Source organism: Mangifera indica, chromosome 12 (genome assembly GCF_011075055.1).
Source record: "Mangifera indica cultivar Alphonso chromosome 12, CATAS_Mindica_2.1, whole genome shotgun sequence".
NCBI lineage: Eukaryota > Viridiplantae > Streptophyta > Magnoliopsida > Sapindales > Anacardiaceae > Mangifera > Mangifera indica.
In genome coordinates, this window is record NC_058148.1 from 15,742,012 (window position 1) to 15,768,407 (window position 26,396).

The 26,396-nt window shown below is 33.2% G+C and overlaps 3 protein-coding genes and 1 long non-coding RNA gene across 5 annotated transcripts; all 4 read right to left on the reverse strand.

The window, feature by feature from the left end:
- Window positions 1–297: 297 nt before the first annotated feature.
- LOC123193374 lies at window positions 298–1,028 on the reverse strand. The gene is made up of 4 exons (XR_006497065.1): window positions 923–1,028; window positions 764–844; window positions 433–690; window positions 298–347 (listed from the first exon to the last, which is right to left on the reverse strand). It is a non-coding gene; the product is annotated as an uncharacterized LOC123193374 (long non-coding RNA).
- A 1,024-nt stretch (window positions 1,029–2,052) lies between these two features.
- On the reverse strand, window positions 2,053–5,601 carry LOC123192149. Its single transcript, XM_044604594.1, has 4 exons — window positions 5,581–5,601; window positions 2,530–3,258; window positions 2,306–2,446; window positions 2,053–2,094 (listed from the first exon to the last, which is right to left on the reverse strand). The coding sequence occupies exons 1-4, from the start codon at window positions 5,599–5,601 to the stop codon at window positions 2,053–2,055; spliced, it is 933 nt and encodes a 310-aa protein (XP_044460529.1).
- Window positions 5,602–6,187: 586 nt separating this feature from the next.
- On the reverse strand, window positions 6,188–25,360 carry LOC123193370 (protein PYRICULARIA ORYZAE RESISTANCE 21-like). Its single transcript, XM_044606311.1, has 4 exons — window positions 25,166–25,360; window positions 25,001–25,082; window positions 24,336–24,911; window positions 6,188–6,282 (listed from the first exon to the last, which is right to left on the reverse strand). Exons 1-4 carry the CDS (start codon window positions 25,175–25,177, stop codon window positions 6,260–6,262), a joined length of 693 nt encoding a protein of 230 aa, XP_044462246.1. The 5' UTR covers window positions 25,178–25,360; the 3' UTR covers window positions 6,188–6,259.
- LOC123193371 (protein PYRICULARIA ORYZAE RESISTANCE 21-like) lies at window positions 9,662–10,704 on the reverse strand. 2 transcript variants are annotated; one of them, XM_044606314.1, is made up of 4 exons: window positions 10,547–10,704; window positions 10,369–10,453; window positions 10,117–10,286; window positions 9,662–10,080 (listed from the first exon to the last, which is right to left on the reverse strand). In XM_044606314.1, exons 1-4 carry the CDS (start codon window positions 10,556–10,558, stop codon window positions 9,784–9,786), a joined length of 564 nt encoding a protein of 187 aa, XP_044462249.1. In that variant the 5' UTR covers window positions 10,559–10,704; the 3' UTR covers window positions 9,662–9,783. The 2 variants fall into 2 exon arrangements, with proteins under 2 accessions (XP_044462249.1, XP_044462247.1); XM_044606312.1 differs by having other exon boundaries at window positions 9,662–10,286.
- Window positions 25,361–26,396: the final 1,036 nt, after the last annotated feature.

Genomic DNA, 26,396 nt, shown 5'->3' on the forward strand with positions numbered 1-26,396 from the left:
AATGTGCGTTCCCGAAGTTTATAGGGATGAAAACCTATAAACAATGAGACATTTCAGTTACTTATCGTTGTCGTTATGTTCTTGAATGTAATAGAAATATATATAAACTATACCTGATCGACCAGCCCCCATGGTTTGTATAACAATCCCGGGGTGTACGCTGCATCAACCATCCTCGTAAAGAGCCCCGAAAACTCAAACTCGCCAATCGGGGTGGTCTGCCAACTCTGCCAGGCCATCTCAATATGGCCTCCGAAGAATGTGTGCGCAGTCGTCCAACGCTGTGAGATAGTCGACTGGTGATCGTCCTGCTGCCGACGTAATAAAGCCAAAAAGGAATCCACATGCTAAAATGGTATAAACAAGTTCACGTGTTAGTTATTAATAAATATATCTAGCTTTTTACCAAATTATATAATATGGACAACTCACATCGTCGGTCAACCACTCGCGTAACTCTACAACAAGCCTCCAGAAGCTGTCTTTCGTCTTCGATCCTATGAAGTACACATCATGTGTGTCAGAAGGCGCAGCTCTGGTATACCATGTGAGGAAAGATTCCTCACGGTCTGCCGCAGAGGATGAAATCGTCGTGAGTTGCCGTTTCGCCCTCCCTCTGAGTGGATTTGTATACGGGGTGCGAACCAGTGGACCCTTCCGGACGATTCGACCACGTGTAGTACGAACCAACTGCATGTTACAAAAAACTATTAATTCATTATTTCATTCAACAAAAACATACACATTATTCGATTTATGTTACCTTCTGTACGTATGCGGGAGGAGGTTTAACCGGAGAATGCTGACTCACGGTAAAGTCAATATCGCGTGCTCCGTCGACAGGCTACATAATTATATATTCAAACATCTTAGTGACATATATTTAACAATTATATTTATTTAGTAATTATAATTGACAAACCTCAATGTCAACGGTCTCATAAACATCCTCCTGGACGTCCTCCTCCTGTGAACTGATATCCACAAGCTTTTTGGTCGAGCTCGGGATATCAGCAAGTAACCAGAGTCGCTCATCCTTAAAACGAGACAAAACATCATTTAAAAAAAAATATAATATTAAAGACAAAATGATCAATGATATTTCTTAAATCCCCATAACCTGAACTTCCGGGGAAGGTGTCCGAAAATAACCCTCGATCGATGATATGTCAATGTGGAGTCCCTATATATATGAAAAGGAAAAAACGGTTAATGATATTTAATATAAAATATCATATGAACAATAATTTTTATACCTCCAGTGGATGATCTAAAATGATAGGAGATCCGATCGGTAAACCCTCCTCATGACGAAGACCCTATACAAATATATATCATGAATTAATCGATAACAAAATAGTATTAAAAATTAAGTTATAATGATAAGTGACATACCTCAGATCGGATCGGTGAAGTCACCGAAGGGTCAACCGGTGCCCCATCCTGTCGATGACCCTAAGATAATAGTAATATTAAATCTATTTAGTGACATTTTATATATAACGATATTATAATATAATAACAACATTGGACATTGGATATTAAATATAAATTTGAATTATATTCGTACCTCATGTGACTGATGGGATGGTATTGCGGTATCAATGGGGGAGGTCATCCCAATAACGTCGTCCCTCTCCTGTCCGAATGGTTCGAATAGTTGTCAGAATAATAACACTAAACGCATTTTATATAAGTAATAAATTAGAAGTAGTTTTACAACCTCAACGATGGGGGCTGGATATGTACGCGTGACGATGTCCTCTAAACGAGTCATACGATCCTCTAATCGAGTCATCTGGGAATAGATATCGTCACGTAATCGAGTCATCTGCGAAGAGATATCGTCGCGAAAACTCGATATCTCACGTAAAATCGTAGCACCCCAGTGCGCTAAGGTAGTGTGGTCCTCCACACTAGGATGCTCGTCCACGGTAGGGTGCTCCTCCACTCTAGGATGGTCTGTCGTCTGTGGGCTCTGAACAACAGGGGAACATACATGCTGCTCGATAACAGGAGGCTGAATAGGCTCCTCACGTGTCTCAGAAGTCTCTACGGGTACATCAGAATGTCTCGAGGATGGAGGAGCCCCGTCTGCAGTCGCGGTCGGGGTCGAAGAAGATGAGGAGGAATCAGCATCTGGTAAACCGGTGTACTCACGAATCTCTGCGTACCACGGTAAACCCTCCTCGATGACTGATGGACGAAGAGGGAATGTGACATCCTCCTAATGATGAAGATATATAAGTCAAAATAATTATAATATATAATGAATTAATCGACTTACTAATTTACTAATACATACCGGATCACCAGTGAAAATACGACCGATATGAGTCCAAACAGGGACGTCTCGCGTAAGCCACCTCAACATCCGTGGGGACACATAAAGATCAACAAGGTCAATCCACTCGTGTAACGTCTCTAGAGTCTCATATATCCAATACTGCAATATAATCATTTACGATGTAAATAAATCAATTTATATTTTTGCCAATTAATATATATAAATAATAATATAAAATTTACCTGAAATGCGAAAGGAAATCCGTAAAGGTCGTATTTACGGATTTCCTGCATACGTCCAGAACAGAGTCTCTCACACGTCTGTGACATAGAATCGTATGTCATCTGCCAAACAACGACGCCCCAAGGGTAGGAATTAAACCCGTCCAAATGATCAACTAACTGTAAGTACTCCGTGGACACCTTCTTTCGTCGATCATTCCCCAACAAAACCATGTGCAGAATATACAACAAGGCGAGCTTGACAGCGTCAATATCGTCATCCCCCCATGCCCTCGACAAGAAAACACGCTCAATGTCGTGATACTGCACCTTCGAACAACCGCGAAAGTACGTAGATCTGATCCTATGTCCGGAGGAGCGAGGAATATATGAAGAAACATCAGTCCGACGGCTAAACGAAAGCCCTGTCACCAACACAAACTCAAACGGGCTAAACCTCACATCGACCCCGCTAATCCTAAACCAAAACTCGTCTCTGGCAAATGGTGGATGTAACTGTCGTAGTAGAAATGCATGAACTAATATCCCGCAGAATTTTGTTTCGGGTAAATGAAGGAATGACCCGAAATATGTCCTCTCAAATAGTCGCTGCTGACGCGGGGTCAATGTAGAAGAAATTCGAGATAATGCAGTACGCTGTGCACGAGATATCGCATCTGCCCAGAAGTGTCTGGACTCGTCGGGAATGCGTAGCTCGCTGTCAACTCGTCTTCTTTTGCAAGAAATATCCTGTAACAATCACGTAAAAATTGTTAGACTTTCATATAAATAAATATGTAAACAAATGTAGTAATGAAAAAAATATAAAAAGATGAGAAATATCAAATAATTAAAATGAAAATAACAAAACGTAAGAAATAAGAATAGAAATTTGAATTCTATACAATGAAATACCTTAAAGTGACGATAATCAGAAAATGGTTCGAAAATCTTGAAAAGACGAATCGATATACCCTAAAATGATGAAATTCGAAAAAACGGAACTGAAATTCGAATTCTATATATTGAAATACCTTAAAGTGACGATAATAAGAAAATGATTCGGAAATCTTGAAAATACGAATCGATATATCCTAAAATGGTGAAATTGGGAAAAACGAAACTAAAATTCAAATTCTATACGTTGAAATACCTTAGAGTGAAGATACTCAGAAAATCGTTTGGAGATCTTGAAAATATGAATCGATATATCCTAAAATGGTGAAATTCAGAAAAACGGAACTAAAATTCAAATTCTATACGTTGAAATACTTTAGAGTGACAATACTAAGGAAATCGATCGCAGATCTTGAAAATACGAATCAATATATCCTAAAATGGTTAAATTTGAAAAAACGAAACTGAAATTCGAATTATATACGTTGAAATACCTTAAAGTGACGATACTCAGAAAATCGTTCGGAAATCTTGAAAATACGAATCGATATATCCTAAAATGGTGAAATTCGAAAAAACGGAACTGAAATTCGAATTCTATATGTTGAAATACCTTAAAGTGACGATATTCAGAAAATAGTTCGGAGATCTTGAAAATACGAATTGATATACCCTAAAATGGTGAAATTCGAAAAAACGGAACTGATATTCGAATTCTATACGTTGAAATACCTAAAAGTGACGATATTCAGAAAATCATTCGGAGATCTTGAAAATACGAATTGATATACCCTAAAATGGTGAAATTCGAAAAAACGTAACTGAAATTCAAATTTTATACGTTGCAATACCTTAAAGTGACGATTCTCAGAAAATGGTTCGGGAAGCGTGAAAATATGAATTGATATATCCTAAAATGGTGAAATTCGAAAAACGAAAATGAAATTCGAATTCTATACGTTGAAATACCTAAAAGTGACGATACTCGGGAAATCGTTCGGAGATCGTGAAAATACGAATCGTATATGCTAAAATGGTGAAATTCGAAAAAACGGAACTGAAATTCGAATTCTATACGTTGAAATACCTAAAAGTGACGATACTCGGAAAATCGTTCGGAGATCGTGAAAATACGATTCGATATATCCTAAAATGGTGAAATTCTTAAAAACGGGACTAAAATTCGAATTCTATACGTTGAAATACCTATGAATTTCGCTAATGGAAAAATCATTTGAAAAATTGAAAAAAACGAATCGATATATCCTATAAACAAAAAAATCAAAATATTAAGTTTAAATAACATCGTTACATCGTAAGTTGTGTCAAAAAGCATCAAAATTCGAAAACTCGAATTTGAAATTTGAAAAATAGATATACAAAAACCTAAAACAAAAAAAACGGATATAAAATTCGAAAACTACACGGTCAGAAACCGTAGATAAGAAAATCTTCAATTTAACCCCTCATGAAAATTCTTTAATCAAAAAAGTCCACTGTTATATGCCAAATTTCCTAAAACCCCCTGTGCTGTAACGAAACTCATCCGGCTCCCCAAGGTTTTAAAAAACCAACTTCAGCCCCAACTAAACAAGGAAAATTCGCTGCCGTGGGAAAACTCGTGCTGCCGTGGGAAACGCCGTTCCCACGGCAGACTGCCGATTCATTTGGCAGCGATTTTCGACCCAATTTTGGTCGTTTTGACCTCCAATTTTCACATACATCAAAGGTAAACATTGTATAACATCAAAGCCCTCAATCAATTCAACCAAAACAACCAAAAATCGAAAGATTTTAAGCAATATTCAAACGTAAACCCTAACATTTCAAAACCAAAATTCTCAATCAAATCTCAATTATTTCAGCAATAACTTGATCCAAACAATATTACGGGAGATATACTAACCTTCTTTGCCATTTGCGGTTGCCGGGAAGCTTCAAAATCGACGGAAATGAGATCGCCGTGGAATTGCCGTGGGAGGTGGAATGCTTTTGGAATTTTCGTGGAAAAGAACGCAACTTGCCGTGGGAGGAAATGAAATTTTGCTGTGCTTATAAGGGGGGGCATTTTCGTAATTGCGCTTTTCCCACACCAACTTGCGAAATATCATAAAAACCCGACGTGGGATAAATATTTCCCCGAAAACCCAATGTTTTAAAAAAGCCATTTCACACCCCCAAAAACCTATTGTCCATTTAGCTGCCGTGGGAGAAATCTCTTGCCGTGGGAAACTTCGTTCGGCCGATCCATTCGGCAGCATTTTCGGCCAATTTTTGGTCGTTTCGACCTCCGATTTTCACATAAATCAAATCTACACATTTTATAACATAAAACCCCTCAATCAATTCAACGAAAACAACCAAAAATCGAAACATTTTAAGCATTATTCAACCCGTAAACCCTAAAATTTCAAACCTAAAATTCTCAGTTAAATCTCAATAATATCAGCAATAACTTGATCCAAAGAAGATGACGGGAGATATACTAACCTTATTTGCCATTTTCGGTTGTCGGAACGAAAGAAAATCGGCGGAAATGACGCTCGCCGTGGGATTGCCGTGGGAGGTGGGAAACTTTGGAATATTCTTGCCGTTGTACAGTGAAAATTAGTTAACTTTATATATGGGGGTATTTTCGTCATTTCACAAAACATGGGCATTTTTGCTTAAACCTAAATTTTTTGGGCAATTTCGCTTTGACCCCTTTAATTTTGTCTATTTTTAATAATTTCCCTTCTTGTAATAGCAATTCTGAATTTTAATTTCATAATACAATGGAAAATCAAAAACTTGACATTTAATAAAAAACTCAAGACGCAAATACACTTGATATTGATAACAATTAATGCATCAATTACATAATTGAGCAAGTTGAAGGATTTTCTTCAGGGAAGTAATCCCCACGACCACTGTAATTACCTCTACTCCAGCCACCACCACTGCCGCCCCAACTGTCATAAACTGGCCGTCCATAATAACCATCATAACTCACAAGTCTTTCATAACCCAGCCGTTGAAATGGCCCCCCATAATACTCATTGTAGTACACGCCAAATGGGTAACCCGGTGCCGGTTCGGGAGCCTGGGGGATTGGTGCTACAACAATAGCCTCCGGGGTTGGTGCTGTTACAAGAGCCTTGGGGGTTGGTGGTGCTGCTTCAGTCGCCTTGGCTGGTTGTGGCTTCGGTGGCTCGATAATGACAACTTTTGGCTTAGTGGGTTTAGGATCTTCTGGCTTCTGTTTAGGCTTCTCTGCTTCTGGCTTCTCTTTAGGCTTCTCTGCTTCTGTCTTCTTCTCGGGCTCTTTAGGCTTTGATGGTGGCTTGATTTCGATACTGTTGATCGATTTGCCGCCCTTGCTGCTTATCTTTGCCATCAATATTTCGGGACAACAGTACACAACTTTGATCGTCACTGTGTTTTGCTTCTCGTCATAAACCTGGTCTCGTATCTCTACCGATTGCACGTTCCGAAGTTTTCAGAATCAAACCCATATAATTGTATAAACAGATGAACAAATTAAGTAGAGAAACTTACGGGGAAATTTAGAAAGCACCTTCTTCACTTTCTTGTAGCACTTGTGGCACTGGAGATCAACTTTCAGCACCATTGTCGTAACCTGCGGATCCGATGGATTGTATTAGAAAAGAAAAAAAAAGGTTAAGTAGAAACAAAAGAGAGAAGAATTGAAACCTCTGCTGCCATGTCTGTGACTGTGAGTGCTCGGATCTGAAAGAAGAGAGATGAATGTATAATTTAATATGGTGTGAAATGATAAGTATATTAAGACAAATTGCGCGTGAAGACGAAGAGGTTTAAAAACGATGGAATCATTGGGTTGGTGCGTGAGAAGAAGGCGAATAAACAAAGTGCACTTGTGAAGTTAAAAATTTGAGGTTGGTGAGACGTTGCCATCAGTACTCAGTGGCTTAGGCTTATCGTTCCATAAGATTGAACACACGACCGGGTGAATTTCTAGACTTCTAACTACGGCTTGGCTGTATATATCTATTCCATCTGAGGCCTCACCGAAAGGGCCATTTAAAAAGGGGAATTTAATTAAAATAGCGTATGAAGGATTGATTTTAATCAATAAACAATGAATATTGTTTGTTTGCTTGTTTTAAATTTAGATAAATATTTGTTGGTTGTAATGTAATGTAATGTAATGTAATGGATTGAAAACCAAGTAAAATAGCAACAACCAAACACACCTCATTTTCTTCTACCTGCACCAAACCAAAGTGTTTGCGTTTGAAACTCTAAAATGTATCCCTATCTTGCTTGCTTTTCACTCTTTATCACCATGTTTTCAATTACCAAATATAAACTCTCTTTTATCGCCTATGTATGTATACATGGCTAGCTAGGTATAAAAGTATGAACAATAATATTATAAATATGTATTTTAAATATACAAATAGATATATATTTAATTGTAAAAGTATCTATTTTTTGAATTTAATACATCACTAAAGTAATCAAAAAAGGGGACAATAATTCAGATAAAATGGTGGAGAAAAGGATATCCACCATAACATGTTTAATTAGTATCATACTCTTAAGAGAACCCCTGAATTCTGAGCCCTTAAATTCTTTTTCTTGCTTTTATTTCTTTCCATTTTCTTTTCTTTTTCTCTCCTTCCTTTCCTTTCCTTTCCTTTCCTTTCTTTCTTTTCTTTCTTTTCTTTTTCTCCTCCCTTTCTTTCTTTCTTTCTTTCTTTCCAAAAACTGTAATTACTATTTATTAGACTGTTCATATATTAGGGCACTATTTTTGTTCAAACAATTCAACAATCCAAACAGTCTCTAATTCATACAAGCTATATATTATTGAAAAGAGGATTTAAAATGTTTTCCAACAAGTTATAATAACACTCATGATTCATTAGATAAAACAGTCAAAACGTGGGACGAAGTCAGTGCGAAAAACTACATTTACTGTTTATTTGGTAAGACAGTCTTTTTGTTCATGCAAGTTAACAGTCCAACAGTCTCTAATTCATACAAACTATATATCATTGAAAAGAGAATTCAAAAAGCTTTTCGAAAAACTATAATAGCACTTATGATTCATCAGATAAGGCAGTCAAAATGTGAAAAAAGTCATTGGCAAAAATTTGTATTTACTGTTTACTTGGTAAGACAGTATTTTTGTTCATGTAATTTAATACTCCAAACGATCTTTAATTCATACAAGCTATATATCATTGAAAATATGATTCAAAGAGTTTTCTAATAAGCTATAATAGCACTCATGATTCATCAGATAAGACAGTCCAAATATGAGACGAAATTAGTGATAAAAACTTTAAATATTTTTCAACTCTCTGTCATGAACAAAATCACACACATAGATACCTCAAATGACAAAACAATATTTTTCAACTTCAAAATCATTATTTATAATATAGAGCAAAGAAAACAAAAACATAAAACATGAAACATATAAAAAATGATTCTACTTACATTGTTTCAAGTCAATCTTTGTCAAGTTGGCTCCCTAAATCTTTGTCTTACTTCTTTTATCATTAAAATCTCCTTAAATCAACACCAAAACACGCTAACATATTCATATAACATGTATCTAATATATATAAAAGAGAAAAAAAAGAAGATCTTTTGGATACCAAGTCTTTCAGAGTATTTTCTCTTTTTTTCTTTCCTTACTTTGTCTTCCAAAACCTCTTCAAATACTTTTATATTTAATTGTGAAAGTATCTATTTTTTGAATTTAATACATCACTAAAGTAATAGAAAAAGGGGACTATAATTCAGATAAAAATGGTGGAAAAAAGGATATGCACCATAACATATTTAATTAATTAGTGCCATCATATCAGCTGTCTAAGTGAAAAATTTTAGGGTTTTTTTTTTTTTTCCTTCCTTAAAACCGAAGAAAAGAAAACTTACAACTTATATTTTGTAAACCAAATTCGGGAAATGTATAATTTTTAGATATAAGATTAAACAAACAACAACCTGCCTGCCTATCCCTCATATCATATCATATCATATCATAGGCTTACAAAATTAATTTGAAAGCTTAATTAAAACATCAAATCAACTTATGACATTAGAATCATTCTATTTAATATTTATAGCAAAGAGACTCCAACCCAAAACAGGTGTTAAAACAACACAAATAACCTTAGGTAGCTTTAAAACATTTATTATTATTTAATATTATCTCATAATTATATTTAATAATTCCATTTTAATAATTGTGAAGATGATGCAAAAACAGAGACAATAATTTTGCCGATTGATAAAAGTATTATCTTATTAATAACCTTGTTTTTATCTTTTACAATAATTTTGTACTAAGAACCAAACCAAAGGGGCAACGACAAATCATGCATGCACCTCCATTAATTTTCACATTATTCTGCAAGCTGCATTAGGATTTTCTTCGCAAAAGCAATCACATCGATTGCCTCTATAACAATAGCAACCGCCCCTGCCACCAGCCCAGCTATCATACACCGGTCTCCCGTAGTATCCATCATAGCATATCGGCGGTCCACGGTATCCTAGTTGGTAACATGGCCCCCCTCCTTGCCCTTCGGAGCATTCCCTGCAACACACTCTCACAGGGTTCTGCGGGGAGCACGGGGCTGGGGCTGGTTTCTCGGGTTCTTTTGGCTTCTCGGGCTCTTTTGGCTTCTCGGGCTCCTTTGGCTTCTCGGGCTCTTTTGGCTTCTCGGGCTCTTTTGGCTCCTTCTCGGGTTTCGGCTTCGGAGGTGGAGGTGCAGGTGGCGGTGGACAATAAAATTTAATACCTTTGCAGCATAACTTTTGCATGATCTTCTCAGGACTGCAACACACCACTTTGATCGTCACTGTGTTCTGCTTCTCGTCATACACCTGGTCTTGTATTTCTGATCTCGTTCACAAGAATCAAATGCATAAACAAACAAACAACACGGAATTAATTATTAAACAGAAACGGAAGACACTCACGAGGGTATTTACACAGCACTTTCTTCACTTTCCTGTAGCACTTCTCACACTGAAGATCAACCTTCAACACCATTATCGCAACTTTCTGCAACAACATTAAACAATCACACAATATTATTAACAAAGAATTCTGAGATGGGCATGGTAGGAATTAGAAGAATGATAAGATTTGAAAAACCTTCTCCCCCATTGCTGGCCAGCTGCTCAGATCCGAGACTGAACCTCACTCTCAGAAATTAATGACACAGCTTGAACTTATCTTGATCTTATAAAGACGCAAGAGTTTGATTTCCGTACATCAATAATTACTATGATGTGGACACGTGTGTTGAGTTCATTCCTGATTGCTGGCTCTTTACATATGAATCTGCTGGCTGGCTTTGAATGATTGAGACCTGCCCACATAACTATAAGAAATGATGAATAAAAGAATGTGTGCCCACAATTGCCAACCGTACACGTGTTTGTGCCATGGATCCATAACTCAATCACAAGGCAACCGGCGTCGGTGTAGGAATTTAAGTGGGTGATGGATTGAACATTAAAATGGCCCAGGCGATTTTTTTCTATTTAAGTTGCACTGATATCTAAAAACAATTATTTTTAATTAAAAATAATAATAATTAAAATTAAAAATAAAATTTTTATTTAATAAAATAATTAAAAATTTTAAAATTAGTTATATTTTTCTTAAGTTTTAAAAATTAATAACTTCAATTTGACCTAAAATTTTTAAACTTTGAAAAGTAATTATTTTCTCTCATATTTATGATTTTTTTTCTCACTATTTTAGCCACTATCTTCGGCAAATAATATCTGATCTTTCTTTCGCCCAACAATGCCTCTTCCTTTGGCGAACCCCCTCGGTTTGAAGTCCTTTTGTTTTAGAGAAAATCTAGATATCTTTTATCTAGATTAAAAATTCCAAATTAAAAAGCCCCTTGCCTGGATTATAAGTGTTGTCCAGATGAGTCATCATGGTTTAGATGATAGGCTCCTTTATTTGAATTTTTTAATCTAGACATCGTTCAAGGGCTTCAAATCTAGAGACATCTTCTGGAGGAAGAAAGACTGGTTGTTGTTCATCAAAGATTGTGGCTATAGTGGGGAGAAAGAAAACCTTAAGTTTGAGAGGGGAAAATACTAATTTTCAAAGTTTGAAAACTTTATGCAAAGATAAATTATTAGTTTATAAAAATTAGAGAAAAAAATATAATTAATTTTATGTTGTTAAAATTTTGTTATTAAATAACAGTTTTACCCTTAATTCTAATTGAGTTTTTCTATAGAATTTTGCTCATTAATAAATATTTAAATTTTTAAAAATTAAAAAGAATTATTTTAAATTTTTACTATATCTTAGATGAGAGTAAGTCCTTGGCCTTTAAGAAACAATAAAACTAGTTTTTAAGTAAGATATTTTAAATTGGTAACACGTACTTTTAGTTTATAAAAAGGAAAGAAATACTTTATAAAAGAGAGAAAAAAAAACCTTTATAAAAGACATGTGATAAACTTATTTGTATAAATTATAATTATAAAAATAAATAAATTAAGTAATGTTTAGTTTAAACTTGACTTAATAATATTAAGATTAAGCTCAAACTTTTCAAATTGAAAAATTCTCAACTTAAGCTCATTAGAGAAAAGACTAGCTTGAAGTCTATTTTAAAAATTCTTTAAAACCCTTTAATCTTTAAAAGAAAAAAATTAAACCGTATGATTTCTATATTTATTAATTATACTCTTAAATTAAAGTCAAATGGTAAGATATTAAAAGTGTAGTTATAATATTTAAATTTTTTATTGGTATATTTATGTTTTACTCAAATTGAATCATGAATTTTCGAACTTATCAAATCAATTAATATTAAACTCAAGTTTGACTCAATATTAATTGAGTTTGATCGTTAGTAGCTCACGAATAACTTAACTTATTTACATTTGATGTTATATGATTATATAATATGAGTATTTAGTTAGATGAATGTAACTAATCTTTTCAAAGTTGAAGCAATCCCAATTAAAGGTAGGAGTTTTTTGTATGGAAATAGTTAGTGAATTGAGGTAGGTTACACCACAAGCTATCTTTCACACTGTCCACATAACTCAAGATAGAAAATGCGAAATGGATTTGATTTGGTTTTCATTTTAAGTAAAAGTTTGGAAGGTGTCGGGGGCAATTGGGTAGTGCAAAGAGATGAAAATGACAATTATATTTGTGGGTTGTTATGTGGAAACCAAATCAAATCATGACTGTCTTGCAATGAATTCATTGATGAAAGAAATTCAAGTCGTTTGAGTTTCATATTATTTCTGCTATGAAAAATCAATTCATTTATGGTTGCGTAGAAAAATCAATTTGAACATTTAATTTGATTCATTTTTCTGCTATGAAAATTTAGATATGCACTTGTGATTTGAATTAAAGATTCAAAACTTGGGAGATGTATTATAAAAACGTGTATAAAATGGGTTTTATTTAAAATAATAAAATCTTGATATATTTATATTCATTAATAAAATCTGTTTGTATATGAATTATTATTATTATTTTATTTATGAAGTTGTAGAAGTAATATTATGTTAGTTGAAAAATTGTTAGGAAATTATTGTTTGTTTGTTTTAAATTTAGATAAATATTTGTTGGTTGTAATGTAATGGATTGAAAACCAAGTAAAATAGCAACAACCAAACACCTCATTTTCTTCTACTTGCACCAAACCAAAGTGTTTGCGTTTGTAGCTCTAATATATCCCTATCTTGCTTTTCACTCTTTATCACCATGTTTTCAATTACCAAATATATACTCTCTTTTATCGCCTATGTATGTATACATGGCTAGCTAGGTATAAAAGTATGAACAATAATATTATAAGTATGCATTTTAAATATACAAATAGATACACATAAATTTAATTGTAAAAGTATCTATTTTTTGAATTTAATACATCACTAAAGTAATAAAAATATGGTACTAAAATTCAGATAAATTGTTGGAAAAAGGATATGCACTATAACATGTTTAATTAGTGTCATACTCTTGGGATGACCCCTGAATCCTAAGCCCCTAAATTCCTTTTATTGTTTTTCTTTCTTTCATTTTTCTTTTCTTTTTCTCTCATTTCTTTCCTTTCCTTTCTTTCTTTCCTTCCTTTTCTTTTTCTCCTCCCTTTCTTTCTTTCTTTCTTTCTTTCCAAAAACTGTAATTATTGTTTATTAGACTGTTCATATGTTAGGGCAGTCTTTTTGTTCAAGCAATTCAACAATTCAAACAGTCTCTAATTCATACAAATTATATATTATTGAAAAGAAGATTCAATGAGTTTTCCAACAAACTATAATAGCACTAATGATTTATCAGATAAGACAGTTAAAACGTAGGACGAAATTAGTGGCGAAAAACTATATTTACTGTTTATTTGGTAAGACAGTCTTTTTGTTCATGCAAGTTAACAATCCAACAGTCTCTAATTTATACAAGTTATATATCATTGAAAAAAGAATTCAAAGAGCTTTCCGAAAAACTATAATAGCACTCATGATTCATCAAATAAGGTAGTCAAAATGTGAGACGAAATCAGTGGCAAAAAATTGTATTTACTGTTTACTTGGTGAGGTAGTATTTTTGTTCATGCAATTTAATAGTCTAAACGATCTCTAATTCATACAAGTTATAAATCATTGAAAATAGGATTCAAAGAGTTTTCCAACAAGCTATAATAGCACTCATGATTCATCAGATAAGACAGTCTAAATATAGGACAAAATCAGTGGTAAAACTATAAATATTTTTCAACTCTCTGTTATGAACAAAATCACACACATAGATACCCAAAATGGAAAAACAATATTTCTCAACTCTAAAATCATCATTTATAACATAGAGCAAAGGAAACAAAAACATAAACATAAAACATATAAAAAATGATTCCATTTATCTTGTTTCAAGTCAATCTTTGTTAAGTTGGCTCTCTAATCTTTGTCTTACTTCTTTTATCACTAAAACCACCTTAAATCAACACCAAAACACACTAAAATATTCATATAATATGCATCTAATATATATAAAAGGGAAAAAAAAAAATCTTTTAGTTACCAAGGCTTCTAAAGTGTTTTCTCTTCTTTTTTTTCCTTACTTTGTCTTCCAAAACCTCTTCAAATCCTTTCTTTTTCTTCAAAAAACAAAGAAAAACACATGAAGAAGGTTGAGCCTCTGGAAAGGATAGGAGAAAAAGATGAAAATGCCTTTTAGTTTGTCATTTAGCCTTTTTGGCTTATTATATATCTATATCTTTTTTTTTTTTGTAGCTTTTTTTTTTTGTTTGTTTTATATATATCTATATATGTCCATATACATTTGGACATATATATTTAAAATTAGAAATGTCTCAAAACAAAGTCAAAAGACATAAATACCCCTGAAGGTATTACAAATACCTTGTCTAAGATCGTCTATTTAACTTCACATCCAAATATTTTAGCAAGTTAAGAAGGCGCGTAACCACAACCATATTCCAAAAGAGGGTCCGCAATAAGTATTTAGGGTTTAAAGTTTATTTAATTGTTTTTAAACTTTAGTTAATTGATCGTATTTATTGAATTCAATCGGATTGTGAAAATGCAAGTTTCATGGATTTCACTTAAGGCATGGGTGGGCATGCTTCTAAATTGGATTTCATTTTATTATTATTTCAGTAATGTAATTGCATTTTATATCATAACTTCCTTTTGATGATTCCTTAAAGTTTATTCATCAAATGAAATAAATTAATAAAATATGTAATAAAAAATACATGGTGTGAAACAATGAAATCAAATATATACATAAAATGAACAATAAAAAATAAATGACATGGTAATTCCATTCTGTTATTTTGATCTACTGTCATCGCGTATATGTAAAAGCCTAAAAATAAAAATTAATACATTAAAATTTGGACAAAACCCAACAGATAAATTAAACAGGCAATATATATGCACTTAAAATTACAATATTAGACAATAAAGAAAATTACCCTTGATAATCTATTCAGCCATATGAGTTGCGCCATGAGTATGATGACCTCGTCCTCGTCCACTACTTGATTTGCAGGACCAATCAACTATTAGTATCGGGGCTGGACTTAGACAATTCAAGCGATTATGGCCAAGTTGATTATATCGACTACAATTTTGTTGTCGGACTTCCTCTCCTTGTAAAGGTCTTCTAACATGGCTAGACGGACAACTAGATCGTCGTTGTTCCATCACTGGATGATAAATCATAAACATATTTGATAGTACTCAAATTGATTGATTCCCTAGTAGATTAATATATTCTTTATATACTTTTCGTAAGTATTCCATCAAGTAATATTCATTGACCTATCCTACAGAATCCAATAGGTCATTGTACCTTGCAATAGCTACGACGTGTGCACATAGAATTTGAGAAAATTGAAATTTCTCACAGTCACAAGTTTGGTAGAGAATATTCACTATGAACACCTATTGCCATGAATTGTGGACTTTGTATTATTGCATGTTGATTGGTTTAACAACCATATTGACAGATTTGACTACATGTCCAATAAGCTTGTCCACAGCTCATGGTGTTAACGTGTGAGACCTCTAACCTGTAAAAACAACTAATAAACGCAATGAAAAAAGGAAACATCAAACCAATTTTAGTTATATGGACTAGCCATGTTTCACTTATTAAAAAACCAATGTTAAATTGTGCTCCTTAAAAACTCAACTCATATGGTGGCAAACAAAGCGTGTGCAGTTCGTGTCAAATCAATGAAGGACTCACTAATATTGGTAGTTATAATGTTGTACTGTCATCCTCCAAAGTAGGCACGCACCTATCTTTCATACCTAATGTTGGTCAAATAGGCTACTACAGTGGGATTTAATCAAACAAGTCTACTCATGACAACTTGGAACTCTCTGAGGCGATATATCTTAGTAGTTTTCCAAAATAATTCTTCAATATGTTTGGCTTTTTTGAACTATGCACTAATGTTGCCATTTATACTGTAATTACAAAACCCATGATGAACATGAGATATTACGTTTGCCACCAACGTAATTATTGAATGATGGCAATCAGAAATAATGGTCAAATCTAGCAAATCACTAATGTGTATATGTAGGTACGTCAAAAAAGGTGTCTACATATCGATTCCCTTATTGTGCCAAATACTGAATACTAGTAGATAAATTTGATTATTACTATTGTAACACCTCTCCCTAGAAATACTACCCACCGAAGGAGAAATGCTACGAATTAATATCCAGAGCGTTTATATTTTTTTTCTTTTAAAATACTTTAAAATAAACGCATCACTAAAAGTGTTTAGAAATTATTCTAAGAAAACTGAAAGTCTGTAAGCGAACAAAAGATGTATATACTCATATGAAAACTCATCTGAAAGCATATGAAAACGTAGAGTAATCATATACAACTGTATCATCATCTCAAAAAGGTCCAAAAGCAACAAGAACATGCGACTGTATGCATGTAATACAAACCAAAGATAACCTGCTCCAACCGGATCTATCTTCGTTGACCTGACCTTGCCTCGCAGTTATCTCGATCACTTGTACCTGCAATCATGACAGAAAAAGAAGTGAGTGATAAGAACACTCAGTAAGGGGAAAGAATCAAGTAAACTATTTCCTTTCCTGTTCTAACTCACTCTCGAGACTCAACCTCACATCCTAACCTCTATAAGAAATTGAGGAAGTAATCTAGTTCATTCTTTACTATTTAGGTCATACTCTGTCCCATCTAGTGTCTATTTGATACTTTCTGGAAGCTAACTATAGGGATTTGACACTTTTCTAAGCTCGAGCTCTCTTTCTTTCTTTCATTACACCATTTTTGAATCTAAATTGAGTTCTACTACGAGCGAACCCTACTGGGGGTCTATGTCCTACTACGGACGTGTCCTACTGCGAGCGGTGTAGTGTAAAGTGCCCCCTCATAGTTCATAACATGCATGCGTGTCTTATATCTTACTAATCTTGCTTCCATATAAATCTATTCATAATTCACCAGACCATATTCTTGAGACGACCCTAAATCTTGAGCCCGAAATTCCTTTTCTTCTTTTTTTTTTTCTTTTCTCTCCTTTCTTTCCTTTCGTTTCCTTTCTTCTTCCTTTCTTTTTTTTTTCTTGCCCAAAACTACGAAATACTGTTCACAGAATAGTCATTTAGCAAAGCAGCCTTCTTTTTCATACAATTTAACAGCTCAAACGGTTTCTAATTCATACAAGCTATATATCCTTGAAAAGAGGATTCAAAGATCTTTCCAACAAGCTATAATAGCACTCATAATTCAATATATAAGGCAGTCAAAACGTGAGATAAAATCAGTGGCAAAAACTGCCTCCTCTGTTTATTTGGTAAAACAGTCCTTGTGGTTCATGTAATATTTAACAATCCAAATGATCCCTAATTCATACAAGCTATATATCACTAAAAAGATAATTCAAAGAGCTTTCCAACAAGATACATTAGCACTCATAAATCCTTAGATATGATAGTCAAAACGTGAGATGAAATCGGTGGCAAAACTGCCTCCTCTGTTTATTTGGTAAAACAGTCTTTTTGGTTCATACAATATTTAACAGTTCAAATGATTTATAATTCATACAAACTATATATCATTGGAAAGAGGATTTAAAGAGATTTCTAACAAGATATAATAGCACTCATAATTCATTAGATAAACAACCAAAACATGGGACGAACTCAGTGGTAAAAACTGTAAATATTATGCAACTTTCTGCCATGAACAAAATCACACACATAGATATCCCAAATGGCAAAACAACATTTCTCAACTTCAAAATCATCATTTATAACATAGATCCAAGGAACCAAAAGCCTGAAACATGCAACATATCAAAGAGGATACCCCTTATCTTGTTTCAAGCCAAATATTTGCAAGTTGGCTTCCTTCTCTTTGTTTTGTTTACTTTAACACTAAAATCACCTTAAATCAACATCAAACACACTAACATATTCATAAAACATGCATCCAATACATATATATACATAGGTAAAGGGAAAATGAAGAGATATTTTGGTTACCAAAGCTCCCAAAGTGTTTCCTCTTATTTTCCTTCCTTATTTATCTTCTAAAAGCCTTCCAAATCACCAACTTTTCTTCAAATTTCCAACAAAAGCAAGAGGAAAGCTGCCTCCTTATGGAAGAGACGGGAGAGTGATAGAAAAAAGGGTATGAGTTCCCCTGTTTGACTTTCTCTTCATTTATACGTAATCTTTATCTGTTTTTTTTTCTTTTTGTATTTATATACATATATATTTATATAAACACACCCATACATAACATATATATATATATATATATATATATATATATATATATATATATATATATATTTAAAAAAATGGGAAGTATCTCAAAACAGGGTTAAAAGACATAAATACCCCTAAAACATATTTGAGGATATTACAACTATCCTTCACAATAGCAATGAAAAAAAGACCTAAGATACTTTTTCTTTAAGTGTGAAACATCAATTCATATCACTGGACAACAGAATTATTGGAACCCTCTGATTAAACAACTCATACACATAAAGAAAAACTTGAACCTATTTTTCAAACTGATATTAATACGTATCATAGTTCTCGAGTTCTTAAGCTCCAAATTGTGACAATACTCATACAATAGCTTGAAAGACTCTTCGAGAGATCTCGTAATGCATTTAGTGCATATGTTTTGGCATGTCATGTTTGCTTGTAGAAAATGTCGATTTTATACTTGTCTGTTATGTTTGAAGTAATTTCCTTCAGTTAATAAATAAGATCAACCATAAACATTGATTTAAGTATGTTTCCCAATGACTCTGCACTAGCTTATTTATAGTATGATAATATTTGATCTTATGGACAAGTGTGTATCTCATCCATACATCGTAACACCCAATAGTCTTTGTCTTCCTTTCTCATTGCTTGTGCCCACCATTTATATTATAGATGTATATACTTAAGTTCATACCATATATTATCAAAGTAACCGACCTTCTATTGAATTCTTGTCTCTAATGTATATGTTCAAAATAATGCTTTTAATTTTGTCTTCAAACTATAAAAATCTATCAATTACAAATGGTTGTCCCTTCATGTTACCCTATTACTAAAACTTGTATTCTCAACATCAATAGCAGACTCAGGAACCCGTTGAAATGGATTTAGATTATAGATATGACTTGGATATGCTCCAATATTTATAAAGCTAGAACGTCTTGAACTATATTCAGCCCCCTCATTACAAGCATGGTTTTGACTTCTATCAATGTCTTGGTTTAGAATACCGTACATGTTCTCATCAAACCTTGAAAATTCATCATTATTATCATCCACATTATCCTCTACTTCATAATCCTCAACAATATCGTTGTCATTGTCATCATCACTATAATTTTCACCAAACTTTTGGAAACTTTACAGATATGCTCACTTGTTTGTCGGATGATCCTTCTTTTCTTCTTCATCAACATCTTAGGCTTGTTGATTGTCTATTTTGTCAATTGGACTCTTGGTAACATAGAGTTTAGTTACTCCTAGTAAATTTCTTGTTTGAATCATCAAAAAGTCTAGATCATCATTGTCTACAATCTTCATTGCACCTATATCACCTAGGGTAAATACGTGTATATTTGACTGACTTTGATTGAGTCTTAGACGATAGCTTATTCTCGTAATAAATCTTTCAAAATCAACACTTGTGTAAATACATATCCCTCTCTCATTCCCACCAATATATTTTATCACATTATCATCACTTTCAATTCATTGTCTTCCATAACGAATCTTAAATACAATTTTTTCTATCTAGACTTAAAAAAAAAACTTAAAAACATAAAAATACCTATCTTTAGGCAAAGTTTATGTGGTGTAAATAGTACTTGTCAATGAACAGTATCTTTTGGTAAAGAACAATAACTGCAAAATGAAGAAAATCACAATTAGCTTTCACAAACAATCAATGCTTTGATACTAAACTAATGCATAACACCATGCATGAGCAAAAAATCTAAAAGGGATGAGCTAGAAAATACTATTCACTCCAAATTGTATTACTTTATAATTTCTTCAAATTAGGCCTCAAATGCAATACCAATGCAACCAAGCTTCATGCATACGTATTTATAACATATTAAACTATCATATCATCAAACGATGTACAAATATTGATTAAGGCAAAACAATCAAAAATGGAAGAAAACAACTGTGACAATTTTATAATTTTTTATGCAACTCTCTGCCAAGACAAGAAAAATAATACACACACTAGAATAGCACTAAATTGGAACACAAGCATAACTTAGGTATAAAAGATAAATCCACCAACTTTGGAACTCTACCACTACTCTCTAAACACGAGAGAATGGATAAAGGAATTAAGAGGAATAGAAACTGTGTTTAAATAGACATAAAAAATTTAGTAGGGTTGGCGGAAAGCCAAGCCTTGGTGTTAACGCCAACCCCTGACTTCCACCAACCTGTTCTTTATTTGGTTTTTATCCAAACCTGAATTTTCATATTTTTTAACCATCAATACAATATTATAATAACATTAAACAATATAACAATATAAAATCACAACATTAAACAATCTAACAATATGAAATCACAACAAAATTATATTTCACATAACGTTTTAAACATGAATCTGTCATACATTATTTGATTTTTAATTGTTTATCAAGAAAGCATATAACATATGGATTTGAATCAAGACTGACCTAAATATAGGTGATTTTATAGTAAAATCTTTGCAACAAATGCTAACTCTCTAAAGAAAATTTGCAATTTTTGTCTCTCCCTCCCTTACATCCAAATTGAATCCTTTATAAAGGCTTTCTCTCATAGGTTTTATTATTCAATCACAGATGTCTTCCCTGTTGAAGAATTTTTTTCATGTTGTAGAGATTTCTTCCCTTGCTGGAAGGCTGAGGAAAAATATAAAGATGTTATTCTCTCTTTTTGCATGAGTTACATTAATAGGGGTATTTTAATGAAATAGATTATTGTTGTGGTATTTTTGTTTAGACTTTGAGATGAGTGACATATATGTATACACGGTTAAAAAGAAGGGTAAAAAATTTAATATCTCAGGAATTTAAGTGGGTGATGGATGTATCATCTATGAATAACACTATATTTAAAAAAAGCCCAAAAGACTTGTTTCTATTCAAGGGAGAGTGAAAATCTAAAATGATTTTTTTTTAATTTTTAAAATCTAAATACCTATTTATGAGTACAATTTTATCAAAAAGTTCAGTTAAAGTTAAAAATAAAATCACTATTTAACAAAAAAATTTAAAAAACATAAAACTGATGATACTTTCCTTCTTAAGTTTTAAAAACTAACAACTTCAATCCAATCTAAAATTTTCAAACTTTGAAAAGTAGTATTTCCCTCTCCCCCACCCCCCTATACTTAGGGTTTTCTTCCTCCCTACACTGACCACTATCTCTGACAAACGATGACTAATCTTTCTTCTTCCTAACAATGCCTCTTCCTCTGACAATACCTCTCGGTTCGAAGTCTTCTCCTCCCGGAGGAAATCTAGATATTTTTCATCTAGATTGAAAAATTTAGACGAAGAAGCCCCTTGTTTAGACCATGAATGTCGTCATCTGAGATGACAACAATGAGACCAAGGTGGAATCATCGTCCAGACGATGAGCTCCTTCATTTGGATTTTTCAATCTAAACATCGTTCGAGGACTTCAAATTGAGAAGCATCACCTAGAGGAAGAAAGATTGGCCATCATTCATTGAAGATGGTGGTTAGAGTGGAGAGAAAGAAAACATCAAACATGGAGGGGGGAATGCTATTTTTTAAAATTTGAAAATTTCAGATAGAGGTAAAATATTAGTTTTTAAAAAGTAGGAAGAAAAATATAATTAATTTTATATTTTAAAATTTTTTTATTAAATAACGATTTTGTCCTTAACTCTAATTGAGTTTTTTTAATGGAATTTTATTTATAGATAAGTATTTGAATTTTTGAAAGTAAAAAAGAGTCATTTTAAATTTTTTAAAGTTTGAAAGTTTGACAGAATACGCTATCTTTACACTGCCCACCTAATTCAAGATAGAAAATGGGAAATGGGTTTGATTTGGATTTTATTTTAAACAATAGAAAAATTAGTAAAAGTTTGGAAGGTGTAGGCAATTGGTTAGTGCAAAGAGATGAAAAAGGCAATTGTATCTGTGGGCTGCTATGCGGAAACTAAATCAAATCATGACTGTCTTTCAATATATTCATCAATTCAAAAATTAAAGTCATTGGAGTTCCATTCCATCTTGTCTCATTTATGGTTGCGTAGAAAAATCAATTGAACATTTAATTTGATCCATTTTTCTGCAATGAAAATATAGATATGCACTTATGAATTGAACACAAGATTCAAAACTTGGGAGGGAGATGTACTACAAAAACATATATAAAATGGGTTTTATTTAAAATAATAAAATATAAACTGTTTGCATATGAATTATTATTATTATTATTATTATTTATTAAGTTGTAAATGAAATATTGTGTTATTTTAACCATAATCCAATGGTTGAAAAGAGAGAGACATAGTTGAAAAATCGTTAGGAAATTATTGAGCTAGCACATAGAAATAAAAAAACCTGCCAACCATTCCTATCATATAGATGGACAGTTGTTACATGTAAAGTTTGAAAACACATACACATTCTTTGCCTGCCAAGAGCCTCGGAGGCTCTTCCCACAGCATCCAACAGATTGTTATACACAACAATATTTGGCTTAATACCTAAAGTCTTCTTTTCTTCATAAACATTCAAACACCCATCAAAATTTCCAGTCGTCCCGTATATCTTAATTAAAGTAGAAAATGTCATAGAATCAATACGCCATTTCTCATTCCTCGCTCTATCATACAAACTCAAAGCAATATCCACATTGCCAGCCCGTCCATATGCATCAATCATAAACTTGCCCGCGAGTGGGAACAAGTCTTTGTATATGAATATGAGATGTGGAATTGTACCGAAAGAAGTGAAAGTCCAACGTGGGTGATCGAATAGATGAGCTTGAGCAGAAACCCTTATCCAGCGCCACTCTTGTCGTCTACTTGATGTAGATGGGAAGGAAGAATTGGAGATGCTCTGGAAGTCGTGATACATGCCACAATATCAATATTGTGTTCATAAGGTTTCCTTTGATGCGACATGTATCTGAATTTATCTTATCATGTCTAATTTCTTACTTCATTTTTCATCCGTTGACCAACTTCAAGAAAAAAGCTTCCCTGCTCCATTTCATCCAGTTAAGTTAAAAGGTTAATTTGAAATCAACAAAATAATTTAATTTAATTTTAGATTTAAATTACTAATTAAGTAATTTGATCTGAAATGAAATTCACACTTAAGCTGTTCAATTAAATCCAATTTTAGATTAAATATCAAACAAAATCACCTACCTTAATTATTGAAATTCTTATATATTTTTGTAGTGATCACATCACATCACATCACATGGAATTGAATATGCACATGCAAGTGAATGCGGTAGCTAGCTTGCATTGCATTGCATGCTCATATTTATAGTTCATCTACCTTTCCATATTCTTAATTATTCCATTATCTACCCTAATATAAGTGGGGGTTGATTTATATTTGGATTAAAATTTTAATACTCAATTCAAACTCATTTAAATTAATGTATAAACACTGTCATCCAATAGGAAAACATATTGATTTTGATTTGAGTTGTCAAATTGTAATCCTAACTTAAAATTCAACCCTAGGGCTAGCTAGACTTTCGGTTCCATTAGTAATGCACTCTTGTTCAACATGAATAGCACTTTTTTGTAATAGCTTTTCTGAATTTTAATTTCATAATACTTGATATTGATAACAATTAATGCATCAATTACATAATTGAGCAAGTTGAAGGATTTTCTTCAGGGAAGTAATCCCCACGACCACTGTAATTACCTCTACTCCAGCCACCACCACTGCCGCCCCAACTGTCATAAACTGGCCGTCCATAATAACCATCATAACTCACAAGTCTTTCATAACCCAACCGTTGAAATGGCCCCCCATAATACTCATTGCAGTACACGCCAAATGGGTAACCCGGTGCCGGTTCGGGAGCCTGGGGGATTGGTGCTACAACAATAGCCTCCGGGGTTGGTGCTGTTACAAGAGCCTTGGGGGTTGGTGGTGCTGCTTCAGTCGCCTTGGCTGGTTGTGGCTTCGGTGGCTCGATAATGACAACTTTTGGCTTAGTGGGTTTAGGATCTTCTGGCTTCTGTTTAGGCTTCTCTGCTTCTGGCTTCTCTTTAGGCTTCTCTGCTTCTGTCTTCTTCTCGGGCTCTTTAGGCTTTGATGGTGGCTTGATTTCGATACTGTTGATCGATTTGCCGCCCTTGCTGCTTATCTTTGCCATCAATATTTCGGGACAACAGTACACAACTTTGATCGTCACTGTGTTTTGCTTCTCGTCGTAAACTTGGTCTCGTATCTCTACCGATTGCACGTTCCGAAGTTTTCAGAATCAAACCCATATAATATAATTGTATAAACAGATGAACAAATTAAGTAGAGAAACCTACCGGGAAATTTACAGAGCACCTTCTTCACTTTCCTGTAGCACTTGCGGCACTGGAGGTCAACTTTCAGCACCATTGTCGTAACCTGCGGATCCGATGGATTGTATTAGAAAAGAAAAGAAAAAAAAAAAAGGGTTAAGTAGAAACAAAAGAGAGAAGAATTGAAACCTGTGCTGCCATGTCTGTGACTGTGAATGCTCGGAGAGCAGAAAGAAGAGAGATGAATGTATAATTTAATATGGTGTGAAATGATAAGTTTATTAAGACAAATTGCGCGTCAAGACGAAGAGGTTTAAAAAGATGGAATCATTGGGTTGGTGGGTGAGAAGTTGGGGAATAAACAAAGTGCACTTGTGAGGTTAGAGGTAGTCAGTAGTCTCGCACATTCCATTGAAAAAATTTGAGGTTGGTGAGACGTTGCCATCAGTACAACTCAGTGGCTTAGGCTTATCATTCCATAAGATTTAAAAACCAGCCAACTTCATCCATCTGAGGCCTCACCGAAAGGGGAATTTAATTTAATTAAATCAAAATAGCGTATGAAGGATTGATTTTAATCAATAAACAATGAATATTGTTTGTTTGTTTGTTTGTTTGTTTTAAATTTAGATAAACAATGGATTGAAAACCAAGTAAAATAGCAACGACCAAACACACCTCATTTTCTTCAACTTGCACCAAAGTGTCTGCGTTTGTAACTCTTATAGATCCCTATCTTGCTTGCTTTTCACTCTTTATCACCATGTTTTCAATTACCAAATATAAGCTCTCTTCTGTCGGCTATGTATGTATATATGTATGTATGTATACATGGCTAGCTAGGTATAAAAGTATGAACAATAATATTATAAGTATGTATTTTAAATATACATACAAATAGATATACATTTAATTGTAAAAAGTATTTATTTTTTGAATTTAATACATCACTAAAGTAATAAAAAAGGGGACTAAATTTCAGATAAAATGGTGGAAAAAGGACATCACCAGAAAACGGATAAAATTATACATCTTATTTTGTAAACCAAATTCGGGAAATGTATAATTTTTAGATATAAGATTAAACAAACAACAACCTGCCTGCCTATCCCTCATATCATATCATAGGCTTACAAAATTAATTTGAAAGCTTAATTAAAACATACTCCTCCTCAAATCAACTTATGACATTAGAATCATTCTATTCAATATTTACAACAAAGAGGCTCCCTCCAGCCCAAAACAGGTGTTAAAACAACACAAATAACCTTAGGTAGGTTTAAAATATTTATTATTATTTAATATTATCTCATAATTATATTTAATAATTCCAATTTAATATATTTTTTATATATACATCATGCTGATATCATCAACCCATTGCGCGAGCGAATCAAACAACTCATAATTGACCAATCCT